This window comes from Belonocnema kinseyi, chromosome 8, assembly GCF_010883055.1.
Source record: "Belonocnema kinseyi isolate 2016_QV_RU_SX_M_011 chromosome 8, B_treatae_v1, whole genome shotgun sequence".
Classification (NCBI taxonomy): domain Eukaryota; kingdom Metazoa; phylum Arthropoda; class Insecta; order Hymenoptera; family Cynipidae; genus Belonocnema; species Belonocnema kinseyi.
The window spans coordinates 15,191,031-15,214,443 of record NC_046664.1 but is presented as its reverse complement, the minus strand read 5'-3'; the positions used below and the strand labels follow the sequence as shown (position 1 = coordinate 15,214,443).

The following is a 23,413-nucleotide window of genomic DNA, read 5'->3' as shown; positions in this document are numbered from 1 at the left end:
TTTTAAGGAATTCAAGAACCTTATATATATATATTTTTTTAAATTACTTGTAAATCTTGAATTCATTAAAAAAATCTTTTGAAATATTTTAAAATTTGAGATTTTTTAAATAGTAAATATATTGATCTTTTTTAGTTGAAAATTTAACCTTTTTGTTAAAAATGTATTTTTATTGACATAAAATAACTTTTGTTGGTTGAAAATTAATCCTTTTTTGTTAAAAATTTAACAATTTGGTATAAAATTAAACTATTTGTCTTCAAACTCAACAATTGTGTTGGAAATCGATGTATAAATCATTTTAAAATTTATCTATTTTGTAGAAAATTAATTAATTTTCTTCAAAATTCGCGTTTATTGATTTAATTTAACTTCTGGAGAATTCCAAAAGTGAAAAGAGTTTGAAAACATTTCAGAACACTTTTTTCAAGATTCAAAAATTCTCTGTGCGGTTATTTGTAGTTCTCAAAAAGGCAAACTATTTCCCTTAATGACTTTTCATATTAAAAAAATACCAGTTATAGCACTTGAAGAATAATAAAAAACGAAAATGAAAATATAAAGCCAAATAACGTAATATATAAAAAAAGTTAAGAGAAGAGCAAATGATAATTCGACAAAAATTATGTAATCAAAAAAGATGAAAAAATTGGTTAATAATCACTTTATGATTGGAGGCGTAGTTTTTTATTTGTAAACAAATTGGAAAATAACAAAATAAAATTTGTGGAAAAACGTTGCAAGTCACGAAAAAATATTAATTCACAAAACTTGTTCACCAAAAAAGGATATAAAAGTTCTTTATTTATACTTTTTAGAAAAAACAAGTAAATTTTCTTTCAATCGTAAAAAAATCAGATTAAAAATAAAAATTGAATTCTTGGTAAAACGATACAAGTTGCAATAAAATGTTCAATACATTCCTTTTAATAGGATGCGCAGAATTTTTAGTTATAAAAAAAGTCTACAAAACAAACAAATTTTTTTAATATTCGTATTGCTCAATGTAAAACAATTAAGGTTCAATTATGTTTTAGTAGCTAATGAGGCCTTTCATTTTTTCTATATAAAACTTTTTCTTCTTTGTATGCTTCCTTTACAGTCTTAAATTCATTTGACAGGCTTTATTGTTGAATAATTAATTTTGTGAAACATAAAAGAGTTTAAAACCTTTTACAAGGGTCAAATTTCCATTTGGTGAAATTTATATAATTGATGTATGATATTTTATGACGTACCTAATGGTCCATTAACAGAGCCATAATTTATAGTAAAAGAAAGTGAAACATTTTCACATGAATTCAGATTACGATGCTAAAACTTTCTTCAAGATTTTTTTTTTGTTAGACAATGCGACTACATCATTTTTTAATAGATCTGAAGTAATAATGATGAAATAACAATTGATGTTGTTGCAATAAATATTTGAAAATATCGTAAAGTCGTTTTTAGGGTAGTTGTTCCAAAAATCAGATGTCTGAAAAAATTGTTTTCTTTTCTTTTGTGACGCCTTTTCAAATAAAAAATATTATTTTTAGTGACAAATTTTAGATAAAAAAAAAACATTTATTTTATCAACATTTTTTACAATCGAACATTTTTTCATTATTACTTATCGTTTTAGGGAAAACATTCTTTACGACTGTACTGTTTTCGAAAGTAAATTTTTCCTGTGGCTGTAATTGTCAAAACAAGGACTGTAAAAAATTCTTTTTTACAACATACAACATATCATATCTTATTTGAAGATTATTTACTTGTTTCTAAGATTGAAAAAATTGAATTGCATGTGATATTTTTTTTAAAGCCAAACCTGATTAAAATTCTACAATTTAAAAAAAAAAGTGATTTGAAACATCTTAAGTTGTTTTATATCAATTTGAAAATTTTTAAATAGAATCAAGAATAATTCATTTCATTAAGAAATCGTTAAATCAAAAATTTCTTATTACTCCTCAATGATTAAATATAAGATTTTAAATTATCTAATAAGCAATACAAATTTTTATATTAAGGCTTTTGGATAAAAATGAGTATTTTATAAAAACATTTTTAATGAAAAATAATAAAATTTTGAAAAACCTTACAATTGTTAAAAGCTTAAGTTTGCAATAGGGTTTTCACCGGAAGTGGACATTTTTCGACAAAAATCACCAGCAAATTCTTCATTTTAAATAATTTTAAGTTGCGTTCTTTAACGCTTTACGCTAGATATTGTTGTTTTTTAAAGCAAACTTTATTAAATTTTAAATTAAATTTACAATTTTTGACAATTTTTAGCTGTGTAGGTCTCATTGGCCAGAAATATATATTTTTAATAAACAATTATTCGATTTTAAAGATAAGAAATTTTTAACAGCTTTTGTTTGTTAATAATTTGAGCGATTTTTAATAAAAAATTGTTAGATTTTGAAAATCCACAATCTTTTTACAATTTTATGTTACGTGACTATTTGATACAAGAATATTGTATTTTAAAACAAATATCATTGTAGTTCGAACATCATTTACAATTTTTTAATCGTTTCAGATATGTTAACGAAAAATATTTACAATTATGAACATTAATCTTTTGTGTTAGGCTGAAAATATCGATTTCGTCGAAAATTGGTATTGTTAATAACAAAATTATTAGATTTAAAATAATATGTATAATTATTGTAATATTGAAGCTTTACAGTTTTGTCTAATTTTCTTTGTCATGTTATGTTATTAGTTGTTATTAGAAAATTAGTATTTTTAATTTAACACAAGCATTGTGATTCAGAGTATATTCACAAGTTTTTTCAATTTTTGTGAATGCTAGAGTTTTATACTACTAATAATAATAATAATAATAATAATAATAATAATAATAATAATAATAATAAATAAAAAAATAATAATCAATTTTTTAAATAAAAACTCATTGGATATAAAAAAAAAGTTTTTGAAAAATTTTGGATTATTCTCGTACTTTTCACTGGAATTTGGTTTAGATTTTCAAAAGACATTCACAATTTTCAATCAATTTTACCTTACATTGGCATTTTTATGAAAAAACAGTGACTTTGGACAACAAAAAAACTCAAAAGGTTTTACTGCAAAGCGGTTATTTTAATCAAAAATTAATAGAGTGCAAAAGAAAAATGTACAATTTTGAACAAATTTTAGTTTAAGGTTACGATATAAATTTTCATAAATTGTAAAAAATATGTTTCATGTTTTTCTTTTCTACTGGTTTACAAATAGACTTGATCGAATATGTAAAAACATTTTGTTTCTTTATGAATTTTACATTTTTAATGTTATTTCTATTAAAAATATCGACTTTATAAACTAAGTCGTAAACTACTTCGTAAACTACGACATAAGCCACGTCGTAAACTATGCCGTAAACTACGTTGTTAATTACGCCCTAAACTACGTTGAAAACTTCTTCGAACTCTAAACTGGAAACAACGTGGGACACTAACACAGAAACGACGTAAATTACATTGGAAATGACGTATGCTACTACGTTGAAAACTAAGTAAAACATTACATTAAAAACTACGCGAGAAACTACACCAAAAAAACGCCGTATGTCATTTTGGAAATAACGTAGAATACTAAAATAAAAAATGCGTGGGATATTACGTAGGATACTACGTTGGTAACTACGTGAAACATTGCGTTCGAAACTACGTAGGAGGCTACCTTAGAAATTATGTAGAGGAACACGTTAAAAACTACGCCGTAGACTACATTGGAAACTACTCAGGACGCCACGTGAGAAAAAACGTCGTAAATTACATAGGGATTTACATAGGAAATAACGCAGGTGTCTGCGTGGAACAGTATGTTTGAAACTACGTTACAATAATATGTTAGAAACTACGCGGTGTAATACGTTGAAAATTACGCAGGAGACTATTTTGGAATTGACGTAGGAAACTACCTTGGAATTTACGTAAGACATTGCGTTTAAAATTGCATTTCAAAACTACGTCAGACACTACGTTTCAAAGCTACGTCAGACGCTAAGTTTAGAAACTACATCAGACACTACATTTTGAAACTACGTGATAAACTATGTAGGGCACTACGGCATAAACGAAGTCGTAAATTACATTTAAAAATACGTAGAATTCAACGTCACGAAGTACGCTGGAAATTTTGCTAGTTAACAACGTAGAATATGACGTAGTTTTCGACGTGAATTACGGCGTGGATTTTAAAACTTAGAATACGACGTTGGGTTCAACGCAATTTCCAACGTAGTGTCCAGCGTAATTTTCAACGTGATTTCAAACGTAGATTGCAACGAAGCTTCCGACGTTGTTTCTAACGTAATTTCATACCTAGTTTCGAACGTAGTTTCCTTCACAGTTTCCAATGTAGTTTCCAACGTAGTTTCCTCAATAGTTTCGATTGTAGTTTCTGGCGTAGTTTCCTTGTAGTTCCTGCATAGTTTCCTGCGTATTTTCCAACGTGGTTTCCTGCGTAGTTTTCAACGTAACAGAATTTTCATTAGGGGTGTGTTTATAGATTCTTATTTCTTTTAAAATTGTTCATAGACTTGATTTTTTCTGTTTTCCTTCGATAAAATCTATTAAATTCTGTAATTTTCTATCATTTTCTATACCTTTTCTGCAGGATACTTTCGATTATATCTGAAACGAGAATGCACCGCAGTCACAACATTATATCACATTATAACACGTAGTCGCCTTTAGCACCAACTGTCAATACTAATTACTTATTACAAAATTTCCTAACGATTCTGTGTCTACTTGATTTGATTGGTTGATAATTATCTGATAAAGGATTAAAATGCAGATACGTGGGTGAATTTATTGCAATCTGGTACTCTGTGAAAAAGTCAATCTGATGTGGAGACAAAGTCGTTTTAAGTTAATCAAATAATCAGTATTCATTAGGTGTGATGAGAAGGTCTGTGGGGTCTGTGGTTCAATTCCTGAATTAGAATATAGGGAGAGTGATCGAAATTGACGTGAATTTGGTTCATGAGTTTTCGTGTTTTTCTCTGGAAATTGGGAAATGAAAATTTAATCGAATCGTTGGTTTAAAAAAAAGAAAGAAATATATGATCTACTCTAATTAGAGAATCTGAAATTAATAGAATATTAAATATAATAGCAAAATAATATAAACAATTAAAAAATCTATGGTGAAATCACTTTGAAAAAATTATTGAAACAATAGTTATTGATTCATAATTTTGTATTAAAAGCAATTAATAATTGTTTAAGTGTTTTCTGAACGATTTTTGGTTGAAACGTTTCAAATGAAAGATTTTTAGACAGGATAATATTTCCAAAAGGAGAATATTTCGAATGGAATATAAAGACATTGAACTCATATAATTTCTGAATTAATATAAAATTTTTCAAAAAGAGGACAATTTTCAAAACGTAAAAAATAAATATTTTCAGATTAGAATTTGAAAAATGGGATCATTTAAAATTCTAAACGTTTAAAATTAATTATTTTTTAATTAAAGAATCTCAAAACTGAATGATTTTAGATTATAATTTTGAAGAAAAAGACAAATTTTTTAATTTAATATTCAATAGATTTAAAATAGTATAATCAGAATTTGTAAAATTTTATCATTTACATTTCAAAGGAACTTAAATTTTATCATTTCAAATTCTAAGCTCTCAACATTGAACTATTTTATTTAGAATTTTAGAATATTGAAAATGAGGGATTTTTCATTGAAATTTTGAAAAAATATATAATTTGAAAACTTTAAAAAGTACATTTTATCCAATTAGAATTTGAAAAATTGAATTATTTAAATTTCGAAACAATTTCGATTTTATTAATTTCCATTTCAAGCCTTAAAAATGGTACAATTTTAGTTTTAAATAAAGTATCTGGGAAATAAATAATTTCAGATTGAAAATTCAAAAAAATCAGAATATCGAAATGAAATTATTTCAGATTAAAATAATAAAAAAAAAACATACGTTAAAAATTGAATAATTTCATATTGAAATTTAAAAAATGGGATCGTTTAAAATAACAAAGGAATTGTAATTTTACTATTTCTAATTGAAACAGCTTGAATTTGAGAATTCAAAATTCAAAAGTAAATTGAATATTTTTAAAGTCAGAGCTTATAAAATGCAAAAATTTAAAATGGTGATTTCATGAAAAAAAAATTTTTAAATACTACATTTGATTAGGCAAATGCTTCTCAGGTGAAAAATAAATCAACTGTGATTTTTAATGTTCAAAATGGGATAATTTTTAATTATAAAATTTTTAAATTTAATAATTAAAAAGAAACGTTTGAAATAAAAATTAATTATTTATTAAAAACTACAAAATTTATGGTATGGATCGTTTAAAATTTAAACAATGAAAAATGTACCTAAAATTTAGAAAAGTTTTAGTCACCTAGAATTGTGATAAGAAACCTTTTTTATGCTCTCAAATTTTGGTTATTTAAGGTACATCTAAGTCATTGAAAATTTTCAAAATTTAAATTGTTAATTGATGGAAAGTGTTCAAAACTAAACATTTTGAAATTGAATTATTTCTAATTGAAATTTAAAAAAAAAGTGCAATTCGAAAACCTTAAAAATGGGATATTTTCTGATTAATATTTGTCAAATTTTATCATGTAAAATACAAAGGAATTGAGATTGTATTATTCTAAATTCAAAGCATTTAAGACTGAAATTTTTTAAAATTAAAATATCTCTAAATGGTATGATTTCAGATAAGAATTTTGAAAATTGGATCATTTCAAATCAAAAGGAATTGATATTGTATCATTTCAATTTCAAAGCCTTCGAAATTGAGGAATTAATTTTGAAGATCAGAATATTAAAATAATACGATTTTTGACAGAATTTAAAAAAGGATAATTTGAAAAATTTAAGAAGTTAATATTTTCCGATTAGAATTCACAAAATTGGATTATTTATCATTCAGAATAATTGAAATCGTATTCAAACTAAAACAGTTCAAATTTGACAAATCGAAATTCAAAAGTAAATTGAATATTTTCAGAGGTAAAGCTTCTAAAATTCTAGAATCAAGAACTTCTTACATAAAAAATTGTAATTAAACACTAAAATTGATCAGAACATTTTTTCAAAATTGAAAAATAAATTAACCGTGATTTTTAAGGATCAATGGGGGCAAATTTTTAATTATAAAACTTTTAAACTGAATTATTTTTAAAAAATTTGAAATAAAAATGAATTATTTTTTAAAAAATTACAAAACTTATACTGTAGATGGCTTAAAACTCAACCAATCCAAAATTTACTTAAAATTAACATTGTATTAGTCACTTATATTGTGATATTGAAACTTTTTTATGCTATGAAATTATAGTTATTTGAAGTACATCTAAGTAATTTTAAAATTAAAAAATTTAAGTTTTTAATTTTTTTTTTGAAATTTAACAACGTAAATTTTAATTGCAAAATTTAAACCTATGAAAGGAACAAATAGAAGATTTAACATTCAATATTAACATTAATAATTGAAATAATGTAACCATTCAAGGATTAAAGAAATTCTTTAAATGTGGAGATAACAATTTCGGATAGTTTTTTAATTCATTTTTTATTTAAAGCAACACAATTTGTAACTTTAAAATTTAAAATCGTTCAATTTGTTTTAAATATGTTTAAATATTGTTTTAAATGTGTTACTAAAAATCAGATAATTAAAAAATATTAGATTGAAATTATTTTTTAATTATTTGTAACATTTGAAAATAAAATATCTCTCATTTTTAAAGTTTTTTTATAAAATCATTGCATTTCAAAGGCTTGAATTTTGGAAATTATTCTCCTAATTTTTTATTGATTTTAATTTTTTTTGGGATTTTAATTTAAAAAAGTTGAGATAAACATTCTTTGAATTAAAAATTGTACACAAATCAGATCTTTCAAATTGATCTTAAAAAAACTAGAAAAATTGTACGTTTTAATTTAAAAGCAAACAATATAGAATATTGAATTTCGAAATTATTGACGTGAAAAGTGACTAACATTATTAGCAAATAATTTATATTATTAGAAGGCTAAATTATTTAAAATTAAATTTATTATAATTGAAACCAAACAATTTAAAATACAATGAACCCTTGCCTAAACTATAATTTTAAATTATAAACTATAAACTATATTCTATAATTTAAATTTAAATTATATAAATAAACGATAAAGCATTATGCAACATTGAATTTAAAGATCAATATAAATATTTGTCATAGCCATTAAAACATACTTATTTAATGGGATATTTTTTATAGACAGGTAATTTCTTCCGCTTTCTGAAGAATATTAATCAATTCGAAAATTCATTCAAAAAAAGTGAAATAAAAAAATTTCTAAATTAACACCAGAGTTATTATTTTCATGTAATAACATCGAAAAATAAATTACTGCAGAAAAAATGTTGGCTAACTTCAGATTGTGATTAAAACCAATTATCCTTGTTCGCTCGCAGATCTTTCGTTTTCAGGCGTGTGAGGCGTTTAATTCAATGCTGTTTAACTTTCCTTCCGCAATCTGCTTCTTTGTATGTGTGCACGCACTTTAATTTCATATATATTTCCGCAAAAATAATTTCTGACTTTCAGAATATGCACGAAGATACAAGGTTAGTTTTGACGTTTTCAATTTTTTAATTTATTTTTTTATTTGTATAAATATTCATTATAAGAGTCCCATTAGAGAGCCATAACTATTGTTTTCAATTAATATAAAAATATTTTTAATCCATTAAAAACTAATAAAAAGAGATGAATTCAAAACAAAAAATGTGATATTTTATAATGCAATCAAAAAATATTTTTATTTTAAATAAAGAACAGTTGAATTCATTTAAAAAAAGAAAAGTTCAACAAAATAGTTAAATTCTCAACCGAAAAAGATTAATTTTTAAACAGTTATGTTTTTACAAAAAAAATATTTTTGGAAAGAGACAAATTTTTAACGAATGAGTCGAATTTTCCAACAGGAAATATTTTTTAGTAAAGCAAATGATTAAATTAACAATTATGAAAGAAAAATATTTTTACAAGACAGTTGAACTTTTGAATCAAAACATTTTTAACACAAAAGATTAATTTTTGAACTGAATATAGGAATTTTGAACAGATAATTGAATTTTTAGTTGCAAAATTATTTTTTAACAAAAAAGTAGATTTTTGTACTAAAAATATACCTTTTAAACTAAAAATGGAATAGTTGAATTTTCAGTTTAAAACAATTAATTTTTGACAAAGAAAAAAAACGAATTTTCAAATAGCGTAGTTTAATTTTAAATCAATCTGATGAATTTTTAACTAAACAAATTAGCTAAATTAGACAAATTAGCTAAAAATTTAATTGTTCATTTTTTGGCTTGAAAAATTAATTGTCAAACAAAACTATTAATTCTCCAATCAAAAGAATCAACATTGAGGATTAGTTAAATTTTGGTTTAAAAAATTCATTTTTAAGAAAAAGAAATTAATTTTATTAAATTAGGTAAATTATTAACTGGAGTAAATCTGGTTTTAGTAAAAAAAAATTAATTAAAAAAACTTCGAATTTTGGAAAATAGTTTAATTTTCAAATAGAATAAATAAATTTTAAGTTATAAAATTAATTCTCAACAAAAAGATTGAATTTGAGAAAAACAGTTAAATTTTAAATAGGAAATATCAGTTTAAAGTTAAAGAGTTTATTTTTAACAACAAACAAAATTTGCAACGAAATACTTAAATTTTTAAGCAGAGGAAAATTTTTAATTGAAATTGAAAATCGTCAATCCCAAAATTGAATTTCTAAGAAAAAAAGATGAATTTTTAACAAAAGAGGTGAAAAATCTTATAAATTTAATATTTAAATAAATTATTGTAGTTGAATGACAAAAAGTAGAATTTTTTACTAAATAGTTAAATTTTGAACCCAAAAATATGAAAGCTACAAAATTTTTTTTTTTTCAAATCAAATAATTTAATTTACTACCATAACAGTTTAAATAATAATATCTTCAATTTTTTCGTAGAAAAAACTAATTTGAGCAAATGAAATTAATTTTTAACATTATAGTTAAATTTGTAAAACGAACAAAAGTACTTTTAATAAATTAAATATAATTAACTACCAACAAGTTGAGTTTTGAACTAAATTATAAAATCGTAAGAGAAATTTTTTATTCTTTTAGAATCTCCTAAATCCTTTCAAAACATCTAAATTTTAATTTATTCTAAAATTTTGTAATCTTGCAAAGTTAAACAAATTTTTCTCTAGAATTTTCCATTTTCTTTCAAGAAATTTAAAAAGTTATTTGAAATCTGTCAAGTATATTAAACTATTTTCTGTTTTAAAATTACATTTTCCTTGGAATCGTAAGTTAATCATTTTATTATTTCTAAACATTTTAATTCTTAAAAAGCTTCCAAATTTAATTTTAAAATCGACTTTCTTTTTATTTTTCAGTATAGGTAATTTTTTTTTTAATGTTATGGATAATTTTTGCATCGCTACCTACAGCTTATAAAAAATGTTGCTAATAGAATGAAATTTTTAAATATTTAGAAATAATTAAAATGTTTTCTTTCCTCAATAATGTAAAGATTTAGAAATAATTTGAATCATCAAATAGAATTACTTGTTTAGAAATTTCGATTTGTGAAATTGATGGTGCAGAAAATTCCAAATCTTGTTATTAGATTAATACATATCAATTCATTTATTATGTTCAAGGGTTCGTAAATAGAATCTTCCTGTAATTTTTAATGGTCAACATTTTTTTTGCTCAAAATTTTAAGAACAGAATTTTTGCCCTTATTATTAAAGAATCATTTACAATTTAAAGTTTTCGTTTAGAAATAAGTTTTTATAATTCAAATTCCTTATTCAAAAAGTTAGATTACAAAAATGGCCAAAACTGTAAAAGAATATACTGAAAACAACTTGAAGAAATTTGTACGCAGTATGGAACCAACTAGGTAGTCAACACCAAGAAGTACGAGATTTTTCATCATTTCGTTTTACCTATTTCTTAGAGAGAAAAATTTTCATTAAAAAACAATAAAAATAGTTGCAAATTAATCCGAAAATGTTCTGAACTAATAAAAAAAATATTATAAAATTACTGGATTGTCTATAAAGTTCATAGCAGAATCCAGAAGGCACAGTTCTTTTGTTCAACATAAAAAAGAGCTTGTTGGAACAATTTGTACGAAATACACATTTTTTTGGATTAGTTTAACAAAAAGAGTTATTTAACCAAAGTCTGTCAGTCCATTTAATTGGAAAATTTTTTATCTAAATTAGCCAGAATAACCTGAAATTTGCAAAAACAAAATAACTAGAAAAAAGAGTTCTCCCAGGGGTGCAACGTCATCCAAAGCATCAATATCAATTATCTTGCAGAATTTACTGCCTTTTATCACTGCAATGAATTCTTCTAAATCGATTCAAGTCAGAAATAAAAAATTCAATTTATGTGGAAGGAATTTGTTTTTTACAAAACTGGTATTGTGATTCGAGTTCTGAATATGAAATTTCGAACTGCGCACAGCGAAGCTGCTGTAAATCCATCTAACAATGTACACATTTGCGAATAATTTTGCATATTAATATTTACTATTTGAGACAGAATGATTTGTGATGAATTTGAGTAAACTCAATAGGCATTTGTGTTCATTTTTTTTCTTCTGAACACTGATTTTCATTATCGGAACTTAACATTTATGTGCTAATTCAAAAATTAATCAAATGCACGTAAACATTGATCCTAATTTATGTATTTACTCGTTTTCGAGAAAATGATATGATCATCATTTCAACAAATTAGAAGAGACGGGATAACTTGAAGAAAATAAAAAGAAAAGTAGTAATGGATGATTTTTATTATTTTTTCAGCGATGTGGCGGAGCCAATCAGGAATTTTTCTTCACAAAATGATTCGCGCCTTTTTTCTACTGTTCATAGTTGTTCCACCGCTCACACGATGTTACGGGGTAAGTTTTACAATTTAAGAACAACATTTTATTTTTAGTAGTATCAATGAAGTACTTCAAAAATTAAATTTTTTGATCCTAATGCATATTCATCAGGAAATTTTCTCGAATCTACAAAAAAATAAATGTAAAGAAAAATTATCTTTAGAGGTTTCGAAAGCCCCGTGAAGATCAACATGTATTTATTTACCTGAAAAAGATATTTAAAAAAGAATTTATTTAGATTTGTAAATATTAGAAGAATTGAGAGATAGTTATCAAAAATAATAATTTGTGAAGAAATTTTTTTTTTGCTAAACTGCACCAATTGTTACCTCACTTTAAGTACAAAAATGATCAAAAGTTACAAATTTCAGAAAAAACTATAAAAAAAGATAGTTATCAACAATAATAAGTTGTTTACACAATTATTTTTGCTAAATTATATCAATTGTTCCCTCACTTTAAGTACAAAGTCAACGAAAAGTGAAAAATTTCAGAAAAAACTGCAACTTTTTGACATACTATATAGCATGACTATATCTATCAAAAAATGCAATGCTACCGCCTTAAAATTTTTAATAGCTTTTATATTTTATTTTTTATTTTTCCAAAATTTTAGATACCTTCAATTAAAATTAGGACAACAAGGTCTTGTTATTGTGAGTTCTCTTTTGTTAAAGCTCCTTCGGCTTTAACGAACACATTCTACTAACGTATCTCGTAGCTTGTACTGGATTACAATTTTTCTGAAATGCGCACTTTTTATATATTGTTTTCAACTCAATTATATCATTATAAATAGTCATTTTTTAATTGATAATTTAATATTTTTTCCTTAAATGAAATTAATCTTTATTCGCAGTTATCCAGAGAATTAAAAATTTTGTAATGTTACTTTTTACGATTAAAATAAGAATTGCGCGTCCTATCAAAAATGATTTATAACAAATTTGCGGATCTTTTTTGTGTAAACTATCCGAAAATGTACAGTGCTTATTAAATATAATTTCTTACGATTTAAACAAAAGCTATGTGTCCCATCCAAAAATGATTTATAAAAAATTTGATGATTTTTTTTTCATGAAAAACTTTTGTTTGCTCATTTTTTTTTGTATTTCATTTCGTTTTTCCAAAAAATTTAGTTCTTAGAATTGAAATATTATTTTCTTACGAATAAAACAAAAACTACTCATCATACCAGAAAATTATGAAAAACAAATTTGTAGATTTTTTTGGAATAAACAATTTTCGTTTTTTTTATTTTTTCCGAATCTTGCATAATCTGGCCGCAAAATTAAATTTTTAAGAACATTTTTCACGATTAAAACAGAAAAAAGTGTCTCACCAAAAAAGTATTTTTTGCAAAATGCATTTATCTTTTAATTATGAAAATTTTTGCTTTTCAACATTTTTTCATATCTTGTATGGTTTTAGTGGAAAATAGATTTTAAAAAACGCCATTGATGCATTAAACTTTATTAAGATTTTTGGTAAATATTTGCAAATTTAAAATTATTTTTGAAATTTTTATGAAATTTCTTAATATATTTTTAAATGATTCGAATTTTTTCTAACATTGCTTATATTTTGTATTAAATTTGATGCCATAACTTTAGGCTTAACATTATTTTTGTAGCTTTTCAAAACTTCTAAATACGTTTGAAATTCTTTAAAATGTCTTTAAACATTTTGTATGAATTCGGTTCGAAAAAAATTAATTAAAATTTTACCACAAATCTTAAAACCTCTCAAAATCTTTAAAACGCTTAACACTTTTCTTTCATAAATAAAAAAATCTACATTTTGTTCAAAATTTGTTGGAATCGTTTCAAATTCTTTTTTAATCTTTTTAAACCTTCTTAATCTTTGAAATATCATTTGAAATAATTAAAAAGTTCCTTAAAATATTCAGTATTATTTTTTGGCAATAAAAACATAATTATTTCCCAATATTAGAAAAAAAATTGCTAGTAAAAATAATATTTTGTATCCATAATGAGGAAATTTTTATGCACTAATTTGATGGTGCAGATTTGTCTTTTTTTATTAAGTAAATACCTATAGCCTTATTTAACAAATCTTATATAATATAAATATTAATTATAAATATAATATAAATTTAAATTTTAAGATATTTTTTTAGAATATTTTAAAAGATTTTAAAGGATTTGAATTTTTTTAGCGTAATTCAAAAGATTCTAAAAACGAAAAATGGTTGCCTTTATTAACTAAGAATCATTTACAGTATTATTTTTTTAAATTATTTATTTTGAAAATAATTTTTCCAAATTAAGATTCCTTATTTGGAAATGGTGATTTACAAAATTCGAGAAAAATTAGAAGAATAAGGATCTTGTCATTTAAATTTTTCTTCGGTTTTGAACTTTACTGGCATGAATAGAGAATATCGATGTAAGAGAAAACAATTCCAAAGAAAAATTGATCAATAAAATTTAAGTACTCATTTGCAGCTATCAACCATAGAGCAATAAAAATTTATAGGCTCACCAGGATTCTGAAGTATCATTACGACCCTTTTTGAGAAAAAATTGGACAGTTTTAAATCCCAGAGGATTTTTTTATAGCACAAATGATTAACGATCTTTCATATTTAATAACGTAAATCTTCTAATTGTGAATGCCTCTTCAGTCTTTCAAATTATTTCTCAATTGATCGCATAGAGCGTTTTATGCAAGAATATTCAATCATTTTCACTTAAAAATAAGATTTTTCAAATAAAAAGTGAAAACCTTATTTTCAAAAAGAATAATTTTTCTATTATTGTTAATAATCAAAATAATGTTACTGACAATTTCAATACGATAAGTCATGGCTTATTTTTTTGAGGAAAACATTCTCTATAATTTGTCTATGGCTCAAATCGTTAGAAGAATATTTTTTTCAAGAAAACATTTTTATAAGCAAATAACTATATTTGAATATTGTTTACTTATTCTTAGAATTAAATACCGTATAATTGTAGGAAGTACGTTTGCCGAAAAATAAGAAATCATTTATTAAATTTATTTATTTTCATTCAAATTGGTATTTTTGTTTAAAAAAAGTAGATCCTAAAGAAGATTCAAAAGCTTAAACAAATTTAGGTTATGTTAGCGTTCTATATCGAAAATCGGTGTCTTTAAAAAAAATCATTATAATTTGAATTGAATATAGAATCTGTTAAGAATTTTGGAGTTTGTTAGTATTTTTTGTTGAAAATTACTATCTTTAATAAAAAAAGTTAAATCGCAAAGAACATTCTCAGGTTTAAACAATTGTAGGCTATTTGAGCCTTTTACTTAAAAAATGGATGCACAAGAATCATTATTATTTAAACGATATTTTTAATATTTGCAATTTTTAATTAAATTTGGAAAATTTATTGTAAAAATTAGTATCTTTCTAAAAAAATCTTTATAATTTAAAACAAAATTTAAAATCTGTTGAAAATTGGTATTAAAAAAAAGTAGATCTTAAAGAAGATTTACAGGTTTTTTAAACAATTTTAGGCTATTTTAGCATCATATGTCGAAATTTGGCATTTTCAAAAAAAAATTATTATTATTTTAATGAAATTAAAATATGTTTATGAGTTTTAGAAGTTCTAGTGTTTTTTGTTTATAATTGGCATTTTTAATTTGAAATAAGATAGATCTCAATGAAAGTTCACAGTTCGAAACAATTTTAGGCCACGTTAGCCTTTTACAGAAAAATTAATATTTTAGAACAAAATATTTGAAATTTGATCAAGATTTATAATCTTTAAACAATTTTGGATTATGTCATTACCTGTAGAAAAACATTTCTTTTTTGAATAAAAAAAGTAGTTCTCAAAAATACTTACAAGGTTTGAAAAATTATTGGCCATTTGTGTGTTTCACACCAAAAAAATTATATGTTAAAACAAAAATCATTATAGTTTGAACAAAAAAAATTTGATATCGAAAGAAATTTAAAATCATGATCAAACTTCTCGTATTTAAATGTTTTCCTTTGGAAAGTATTGGCATTTTATTAAAAACATTTAATTAAAAAAATATATTTACAATTCTCAACAATTACAAAAAATAAAATTTAAATGCAATGATTGTTAATTAAAATAATACAATTTACAAACTTGAACAGATTCAAATGTTGTTAGTGCTTTAAGCCGAAAATTATAATTTATATTCCAAAATCATTACTTTTCACATAAGATTTATAATTTTTAATAATTTTAGGTTAAGTTAGAATTTTATTTCATCAATTCGCATTGTAAAAAATCGTCATCATTTAAACAAGATTTGGAGACTTTTTACAATTTCGGATTATGTTTATTTATTTATTTATTTTACAGAAAATATTGATATAGATTTCAAAGAAGATTTGCAATTTTTGCAGCATTTTGATATGTCCAAAATTGATATTTTTAATTTAAAAAAGTCGTCAGATTTTTCAGATTATCATAAAGAGTCATTAAATGCACAATTTTTAGTTTTCTTGCCTTTTTTAAAATTGAAAATTAGTGTTTTTAATACAAAATCATTTGGTTTCACAGAAAATACAAAACTTTAGAAGCGAAATTTTAGGTTATGCTTAGGTTATGTTATGTTTTTGAACAACAAATATTTTATATTCAAATAAATATTATAGAAAACAATTATGTTACTATTGTATTTCAATTTATTAAATATTAATTGATAAATTTATAAACTTTAATAAATTATAAATTACTTATAAATGTTTATGTGAATAATTGAACAAACGAAAAAGTTAATTTTTTATGTTCACAAATGCTAGTTGCACTATTTTGTATGTAATAAATGCTAATGAACCAGAACTATCCTTCATTAATAAATTTTAAGTTAATAATACGGTTTGATGTCTATCGTTCAAATCATTCAACTTTCTTATGCAAATTTTTCTGTAATTAGGAAGTGACTTGAGTAATTACTATGTGTGCTTTGATATCGTATTATCAAAGTCACTTCCGGAAATTACTAGACAGATCGCTCGCGGTCATCCGTGCGTTTCACTACTGACTAATGCTCTTTAAGATTGATTGAAAACATCTTTTCTTTCCAATTAAATCGGAAGTGAAACTGGATTTAAATTATTCAAGAATTAGTGAAATTTATTAAAATTATATAAATCTGTTAATATTAAACATTCATCAAATCTGTAATGGATTCAATTTTCTTATAAATATTAATTAATTATCTAGTAAAACAAATTAATTATGAAAATAAAAAAGTTTTTGGTGAAAAAATGATTAAAATGGATATGAAGGGATTATCATTTGTTACTTTATTAGGAAGTTACTAAAAAAAGAAATTGTTATTGTTTATTTTGATTTTTTTAAATTTTAGAGTTAATAGTTTCAAGTATTTTGGAAAACTTTATTTTTAGTCCGAATATAAAATATCAGTCGGAAGAGCAAAAACATTCGTATTTTCGGCAAACTAGTACAAAAAAATCTAAAAAAGTTGTTTCGATATTTGATTTTTTTTAAGTTTTGGTTTTTTTTTACGAAATATTTGTCACCTTATCCTCACTGCTATAATAAATTATGTTACAAAAACATTTGCATTTTTCTAAAAAAGAAAGAAAATAATCCAAATTATTTTTTCAATTTTTGTGAAATTACACATCAGAATTAAATAATACAAGAAGAAATTCAATATACTAGGTACCTGTTAATTTAAATAATATAAAATAAAAACAAGGACAATATTTTTTTAATTATAATGAAAATTTATATCTAAACTTTAAATTAAATTTTTTTTAAACTGTAAATTATTTTTTTCAAGTCAAATTATTTTTCTTTACTAGAAACGAGTTTTTGTGAAAAGCACTAAGATAACATATTCTCGTTCAAATATTCTGAATATTTTTTAAATTTAAAAGAATTCAATTATTTGAATCCTTATGTTTTTTTGTTTGTTTAAAATTGGCGATTTACCGCGAAAAATAATAATGTCACATGAAATTAAAAAAATTAAAGGTCTTATTTAAAGCTATACAGATTATCAGTAAAAACACAAACATAATCTTAAATTGTATAAAATTTAAAATTGTGATAGCATTTTTTTATAGAATTGAAAAAATTTGAAATCTTCTTTATAAGCCAGTGAATATTTATAAAAAATTATGGGGTTTGTTAATAAACGTAGACACAATCTAAAATTGTACAAAAATAGTAAATCTTAAACAAAATTATGATTTTTTAAAATTAAAAATACTAATGTTGATTAAAAAAACAGTATAACATGAATTAACAAATAATGATTTCAAATTGCAAATCTTCTTTAAAACAATAATAATAACATAACTTTAATTTGTTTAGAAATTGAAAATATCTTAGGAAATCTATACCTATTTTTGGTGAAAACAGCTAATAACATAACCTTCAATTGTACAACAAAATATTATTTTTTTCGAAATATAATTATTTTGTACTAGGAATACTAGGAATAATTCAATCAGAATTTTAAATTGTGAATCAATGAAAAATGTAACTCTTCTTCGAAATTAAATTAATTTGGTTTAAAAATACTAATTTCTGGTGTAAGATGTAAGGTAAACAATAATGGTTAAAAATGGTCTATAATTAAAATATAATGATTTTTGTTGAAAAATGACCATTTTCGGCAAATTCCTACGATAACTGAAAAATTAAGGTTTTTAAAAAGTTTATTATCTGTGAAATCTAATAATTTTAGTTTTAAAGAATCAATTTTCGGTGTAAAACGCTTAATAACATAACCTAGAATTCTCTTAGTTCTCAGAGAAATGTTAACCGATGAAAGATTTCATTAATGTTCAATATTAAAAGATTTAAATTCTTTTAATCAATTTCACTAATTTTTCAATTCTGCTGACTGTTTTGAAAAGCTGACTGTTCCGAAGCATTATAATAATAGAAAATGATATGGCTGTAATTAAAATTACAATTACTACATATTACAATTTAATAAATCATTTTCTTAACAAATTTTAGATGTTCATGAATTCAACAAAATTAAAAATGGTAATTTTTTCAGTTGGAAAACGGAATTGAAAAGTTCTATTATATTCTATCGCTTTTCTATCTCGAAAAATCACAAATAATTTCCTTTTTTTGGCAATTCGATCAATTATTTTTTCGAAACGATTTTCCAAATGTTTTATAAAAATATTTTCGAGTTTATATTTCTAACCAGCACTTCATTAGAGAATTATAGATGATAGTATTATAATTATAATTTTTAATTAACGAAAATAGTATTAATTGTGAAGGTGATTATTACCAGTTTGATTTTTTTTGCGGTAAATTCGAAACTTTTTGTGTCTCTTGCAAATAATATTTTTTTGCGCTCTGTGAAAAAGATTTTTTAAAAGGTCTTAAAATATTTACTCCTAAATTCATTTGTTACGTAATGTATTTGTCAAGTGCTTGCAATGTTTTGATAGCCTGCGGCTTTATGTGAAAGTAAACAATTGCCGAATTAATTTATAACATGTCGTATAATACATTGTTTTATATTTGTATTGGTAAATATAATATCAATGGGAATTTATGGAAGAAAGTGAACGTTAGATATTTATGTGATATAAATTCAGTTTATGGGGCAGTGAACCCCACAATAAGGATATAAAAGCCGGCTCTATAGTAAAGATATGAAATAATGTAACTGCGATTCATTTAATCTGACTCGGAACTTTTAGTATTTACAATTTTGTTGTTTGTCATTTCAATTTAGAATCCTATATATTGCGAATAACTTTCACGTTATGGTATCATTGAAATCCTACAACTCTTTTGTTATCTAAAATAAATGACACATGACTGTACGAGGCAAGAAATAAAATAGAACAGAAAGTTGTAAATTTTTTCTAAAACACTCTTTTGTAAAACATTTCCTGAAGAATTTTATCAATATTACAAAACGGATATATTTTTTGTTATGTTGCATATGAGTAATAACCATTCTTTACCAACAATTTATTGAGAGAAATTTCTGTTCGATTGTAATTTCGTTTTAAGCAATATGCAAATACTTTTTTAAAAATAAATATATTACTTAAGAAACGGATTTCCTTACAATTTAGAAAAAAGACTTAAGAAACAGAAAATAGAAACAGTCTAGAATCTGAAAAATTGAAAAAAGCGTAAGGTTTTGAAAAAGAAATTTTCTTCCGATAGAAGAACCCTAACCGAAAATGAAATTTATTTGGGCTTTATTCATTAAAAATAATGAAAGTATAATCCTTTCAGAAACATATCGGCTAATTTAAATTCAAATTCCAGATGACACGATTTTTTTTTTTAATATTGAATCAAAGCAATAACTAATCACAATCACCTTGTTGCAGCATATAAACCAAATATTAATTTTTAATAAGGCTGTGATGAAATGTACAGTTGCCTTACTTTTAGGAATGATTTAGGAGTTCCGAATTAAATATAAACTTTTAATGGGTATTTGTTAAAAATCCAAGGGTCCAGTCTAAAAACAGGAAATAAGAATAATTTCCAATCAGCATGTTATAATGCAAGAGTCTAATGACCTGTCAGTCCATATGCGAATGGTACATGTCCGTCGATATTGCTTTTCTGCTTAACAGAAAGTACCTGATAGGATGCTTGCTTCCTGCTTCGTTTCGAAGCATAATAACTAGATCAAAAGATAAGTACCAGATCTTTGAGAAAATCGAACAAAGGCACGCACAAAAATTTTTATTGCAAAGTTGCCTTTCACGCAGCGTAGTTCCTACTTGTGTTTTCTATGTTTATCGCATTAGAAGACAGCTGTACAAAATCCACTGAGTCGTGAAAGTAACGTATGATAAAAGCTGTTTGAAAAACTTATTGCAATAAAGTTCATTATTTTGCAGAAACTGCTTCTTAGATTCATGAAGACGGAAAACTAGTTTTAATAACTGAGAGTCAGTAGCTTTAATTGATACTTTGAAGAATATTCGTGTTTTTAGTTACTTACTCATTTGATGACAAAATAGAAAACAAGCTAAGGACTCTTTTAGCTTCAGAAATTTTATAAACGTTTAATGTAATCTTGGTGTGATCAAAAAAGGTTGTTTTTTATAAAGCCAGGTCCTTTTTCGAATTAAAAAGATAGGTTTGGTTTTATTGCCCTTATCTAAAATAAAACTGAAAGCAAACTAAGCATTAAATTAACCCTGTCTTTTTATTGTCCATCAAACATTTCATAAACCTTTCCTGTAAACGGCACAAGATAGAAATGTTTTATTTTAAGAAAGAAAGTCAAGTTTTATGATAGGAAATGGGTTCAAATTTTGCCTTAAGCCAAAAAATGGATTCAGACAATGAAAATTTTTAAGAATAAATTCAGTTGCCAACCTAATTTGAGAAAAAACTGAAAACAAGCTTTTAAGGAAAAGGTCTTATTTTAGATTAGAAAATAGGATTAAATAAGACAATAAGACAGTAAGATCTATTTTAAGAGAAAAATTTAAAACAACTTGAGCATTAAATTGAAACTGTTTTACCATGTATCAGCCATTTTATAAATCTTTTATAGTAAGTTCATAGTTTAAAAAACTTTGTTTTCATTGTGCATACCATTTTAAGATAATAATGGGCTTAAATTTAGTTTTTACTTAAAAATATACTTAGTTGATAAATATTTTTAATACTATTTTCATGATTAAGTTTAAGACAAGACACTAGGGCAATAAAACTTAGTTTATGGCAAAAATGTTTGAAAATAAAATTAGCATTAAATTCAGACTTTACTTTTACTGTATCTTAAGAAAACTGATCTTCTTTTAAGATAATAAATAGGCTCAGATTTAGCTTTGAACCAAAAAATAGCTTTGGTTAATAAGTTTTTACAAGAATATTTTTTGAGTATACATTCATCTAACGACTAAATTTAAGAATAAACTGAAATTTTATAAACTTCATATGGCTACTAAAAAACGGTTTTGTTTTAAACAAATAAAAAACCCTTTATGCTAACATCATATTGTCACCGATAAGAATGTTTTTTTTTTAAAGCAAGACAGTCATTTTTTGTGACAAAAAGTGTGTTTATATTTAGCCTTGAGCCAAAAAATTGTCTCAGATATTGAGTATTTTCAAGACAATTTTCAAGATTAAATTTAGCTGTCAACCTAATTTAAGACAAAACTGCAAAAAAGCTGATCACTAAATTAATGCTATTTTTTGCTATTTATTAGATATTTTAAAACTTTCATGTAAAGTTCATCATCTTGCAGCAAAAAGTTTTGTTTTAAGGAAGAAGGTGTTCTTTTAAGGTAAAAATGAGATTGAATTTAGTTCGAAACTAAAAAATAGGCTAAGTTTATGAATATTTTCAAAACTATCTGCAGGATTAAATTTGAAACGATGACAACAGGAAACAATAAAAAATAAAAACAATAGGAAAATAAGACCTAAGTTAAGACAAAACGGAGAACAAGTTGTGTATTAAATTGAAACTATGTTTTCACCATGTGTCCAAAATTTATAAACTATTCGTGTCAATTAATATTTTTAATACTATTCTCCTGATTAAATTTAAGATAACGAGACAATAGGACAACAAAACCTAATTTAGGACAGAAAGTTTGAAAAATAAGCTCAGAATTAAATTTAAACTGTATTTTTACTGTGTTTCAAGAAACCTGGTCTTCTTTTAAGATAATTATTAAACTCAGATTTAGTTTTAAACCAAGGAATAGATTTGGTTAATAACGATTTATAAGAACATGTTTCTATTTATATTTATTCAACGACTCAATTTAAGACAAAACTGAAATTTTTCAAACCTTATAGGGCAACAGAAAAAAAGTTTTATTTTGATGAACGATACCTCGTTTTAGGATATATAATCGGCTTAAATTTTGCTACAGGCCGAAAAATAGGCTTCTGTAATCAATGTTCTGAAAATGGATTTCATGATTAAATACAAGACAATGAGATAATAGGACCTAATTCCAGACAACAATTTTTAAAACAAGCTTAGCATTCAATTTAGACTGTATTTTTACTATTTTTCAAACAAGTTTTCTTCCTTTTAAGATAAGAAATGGGCTCCGATTTAGCCTTCAGCCAAAACGTAGGTTCGGCTTAGAACTATTCACAAGAATATTTTTATGTTTATATTTATTTAACGACTTAATTTAAGGGCATGTGACACAGCTAAATACCTATATTACCGACCACAGTTTTTCAGTTCACTGAATGTTTTTTTGAACCTAAGAACTTTTTTTGTAAGTAAAATATCGAGCTGAAACTTCGGGAAATATATTAGAGTGCAATAAAGTACGTTTAGGTACTGCATTTTGGTAGAAACTTCACTGAACATTATTTCATCTTTTTTCTGAATCTCAACATTTTTTTAACGTTTGAACTTTTTTTATACATAAAATATCGGTCTCAAACTTTGAGAAATGCAAGAGCCGAAAGAAAACTACGTTTAAGTATAAAGCTTAATAATAAAAGATGTAAA

General features: G+C 23.9%; 1 protein-coding gene across 5 annotated transcripts in view; it reads left to right on the top strand.

Annotated features, from left to right (window-relative positions):
* LOC117177796 (venom metalloproteinase 3-like) overlaps positions 1–23,413 on the top strand; it is a 300,190-nt gene that overhangs the window by 179,979 nt on the left and 96,798 nt on the right. For all 5 annotated transcript variants that reach the window (XM_033368725.1, XM_033368723.1, XM_033368726.1 and 2 more), the window contains exon 3: positions 11,877–11,974. In XM_033368725.1, the coding sequence (XP_033224616.1) occupies positions 11,879–11,974 (96 nt within the window). In that variant the 5' untranslated portion in view covers positions 11,877–11,878. The remainder of the gene's footprint in view (positions 1–11,876; positions 11,975–23,413) is intronic.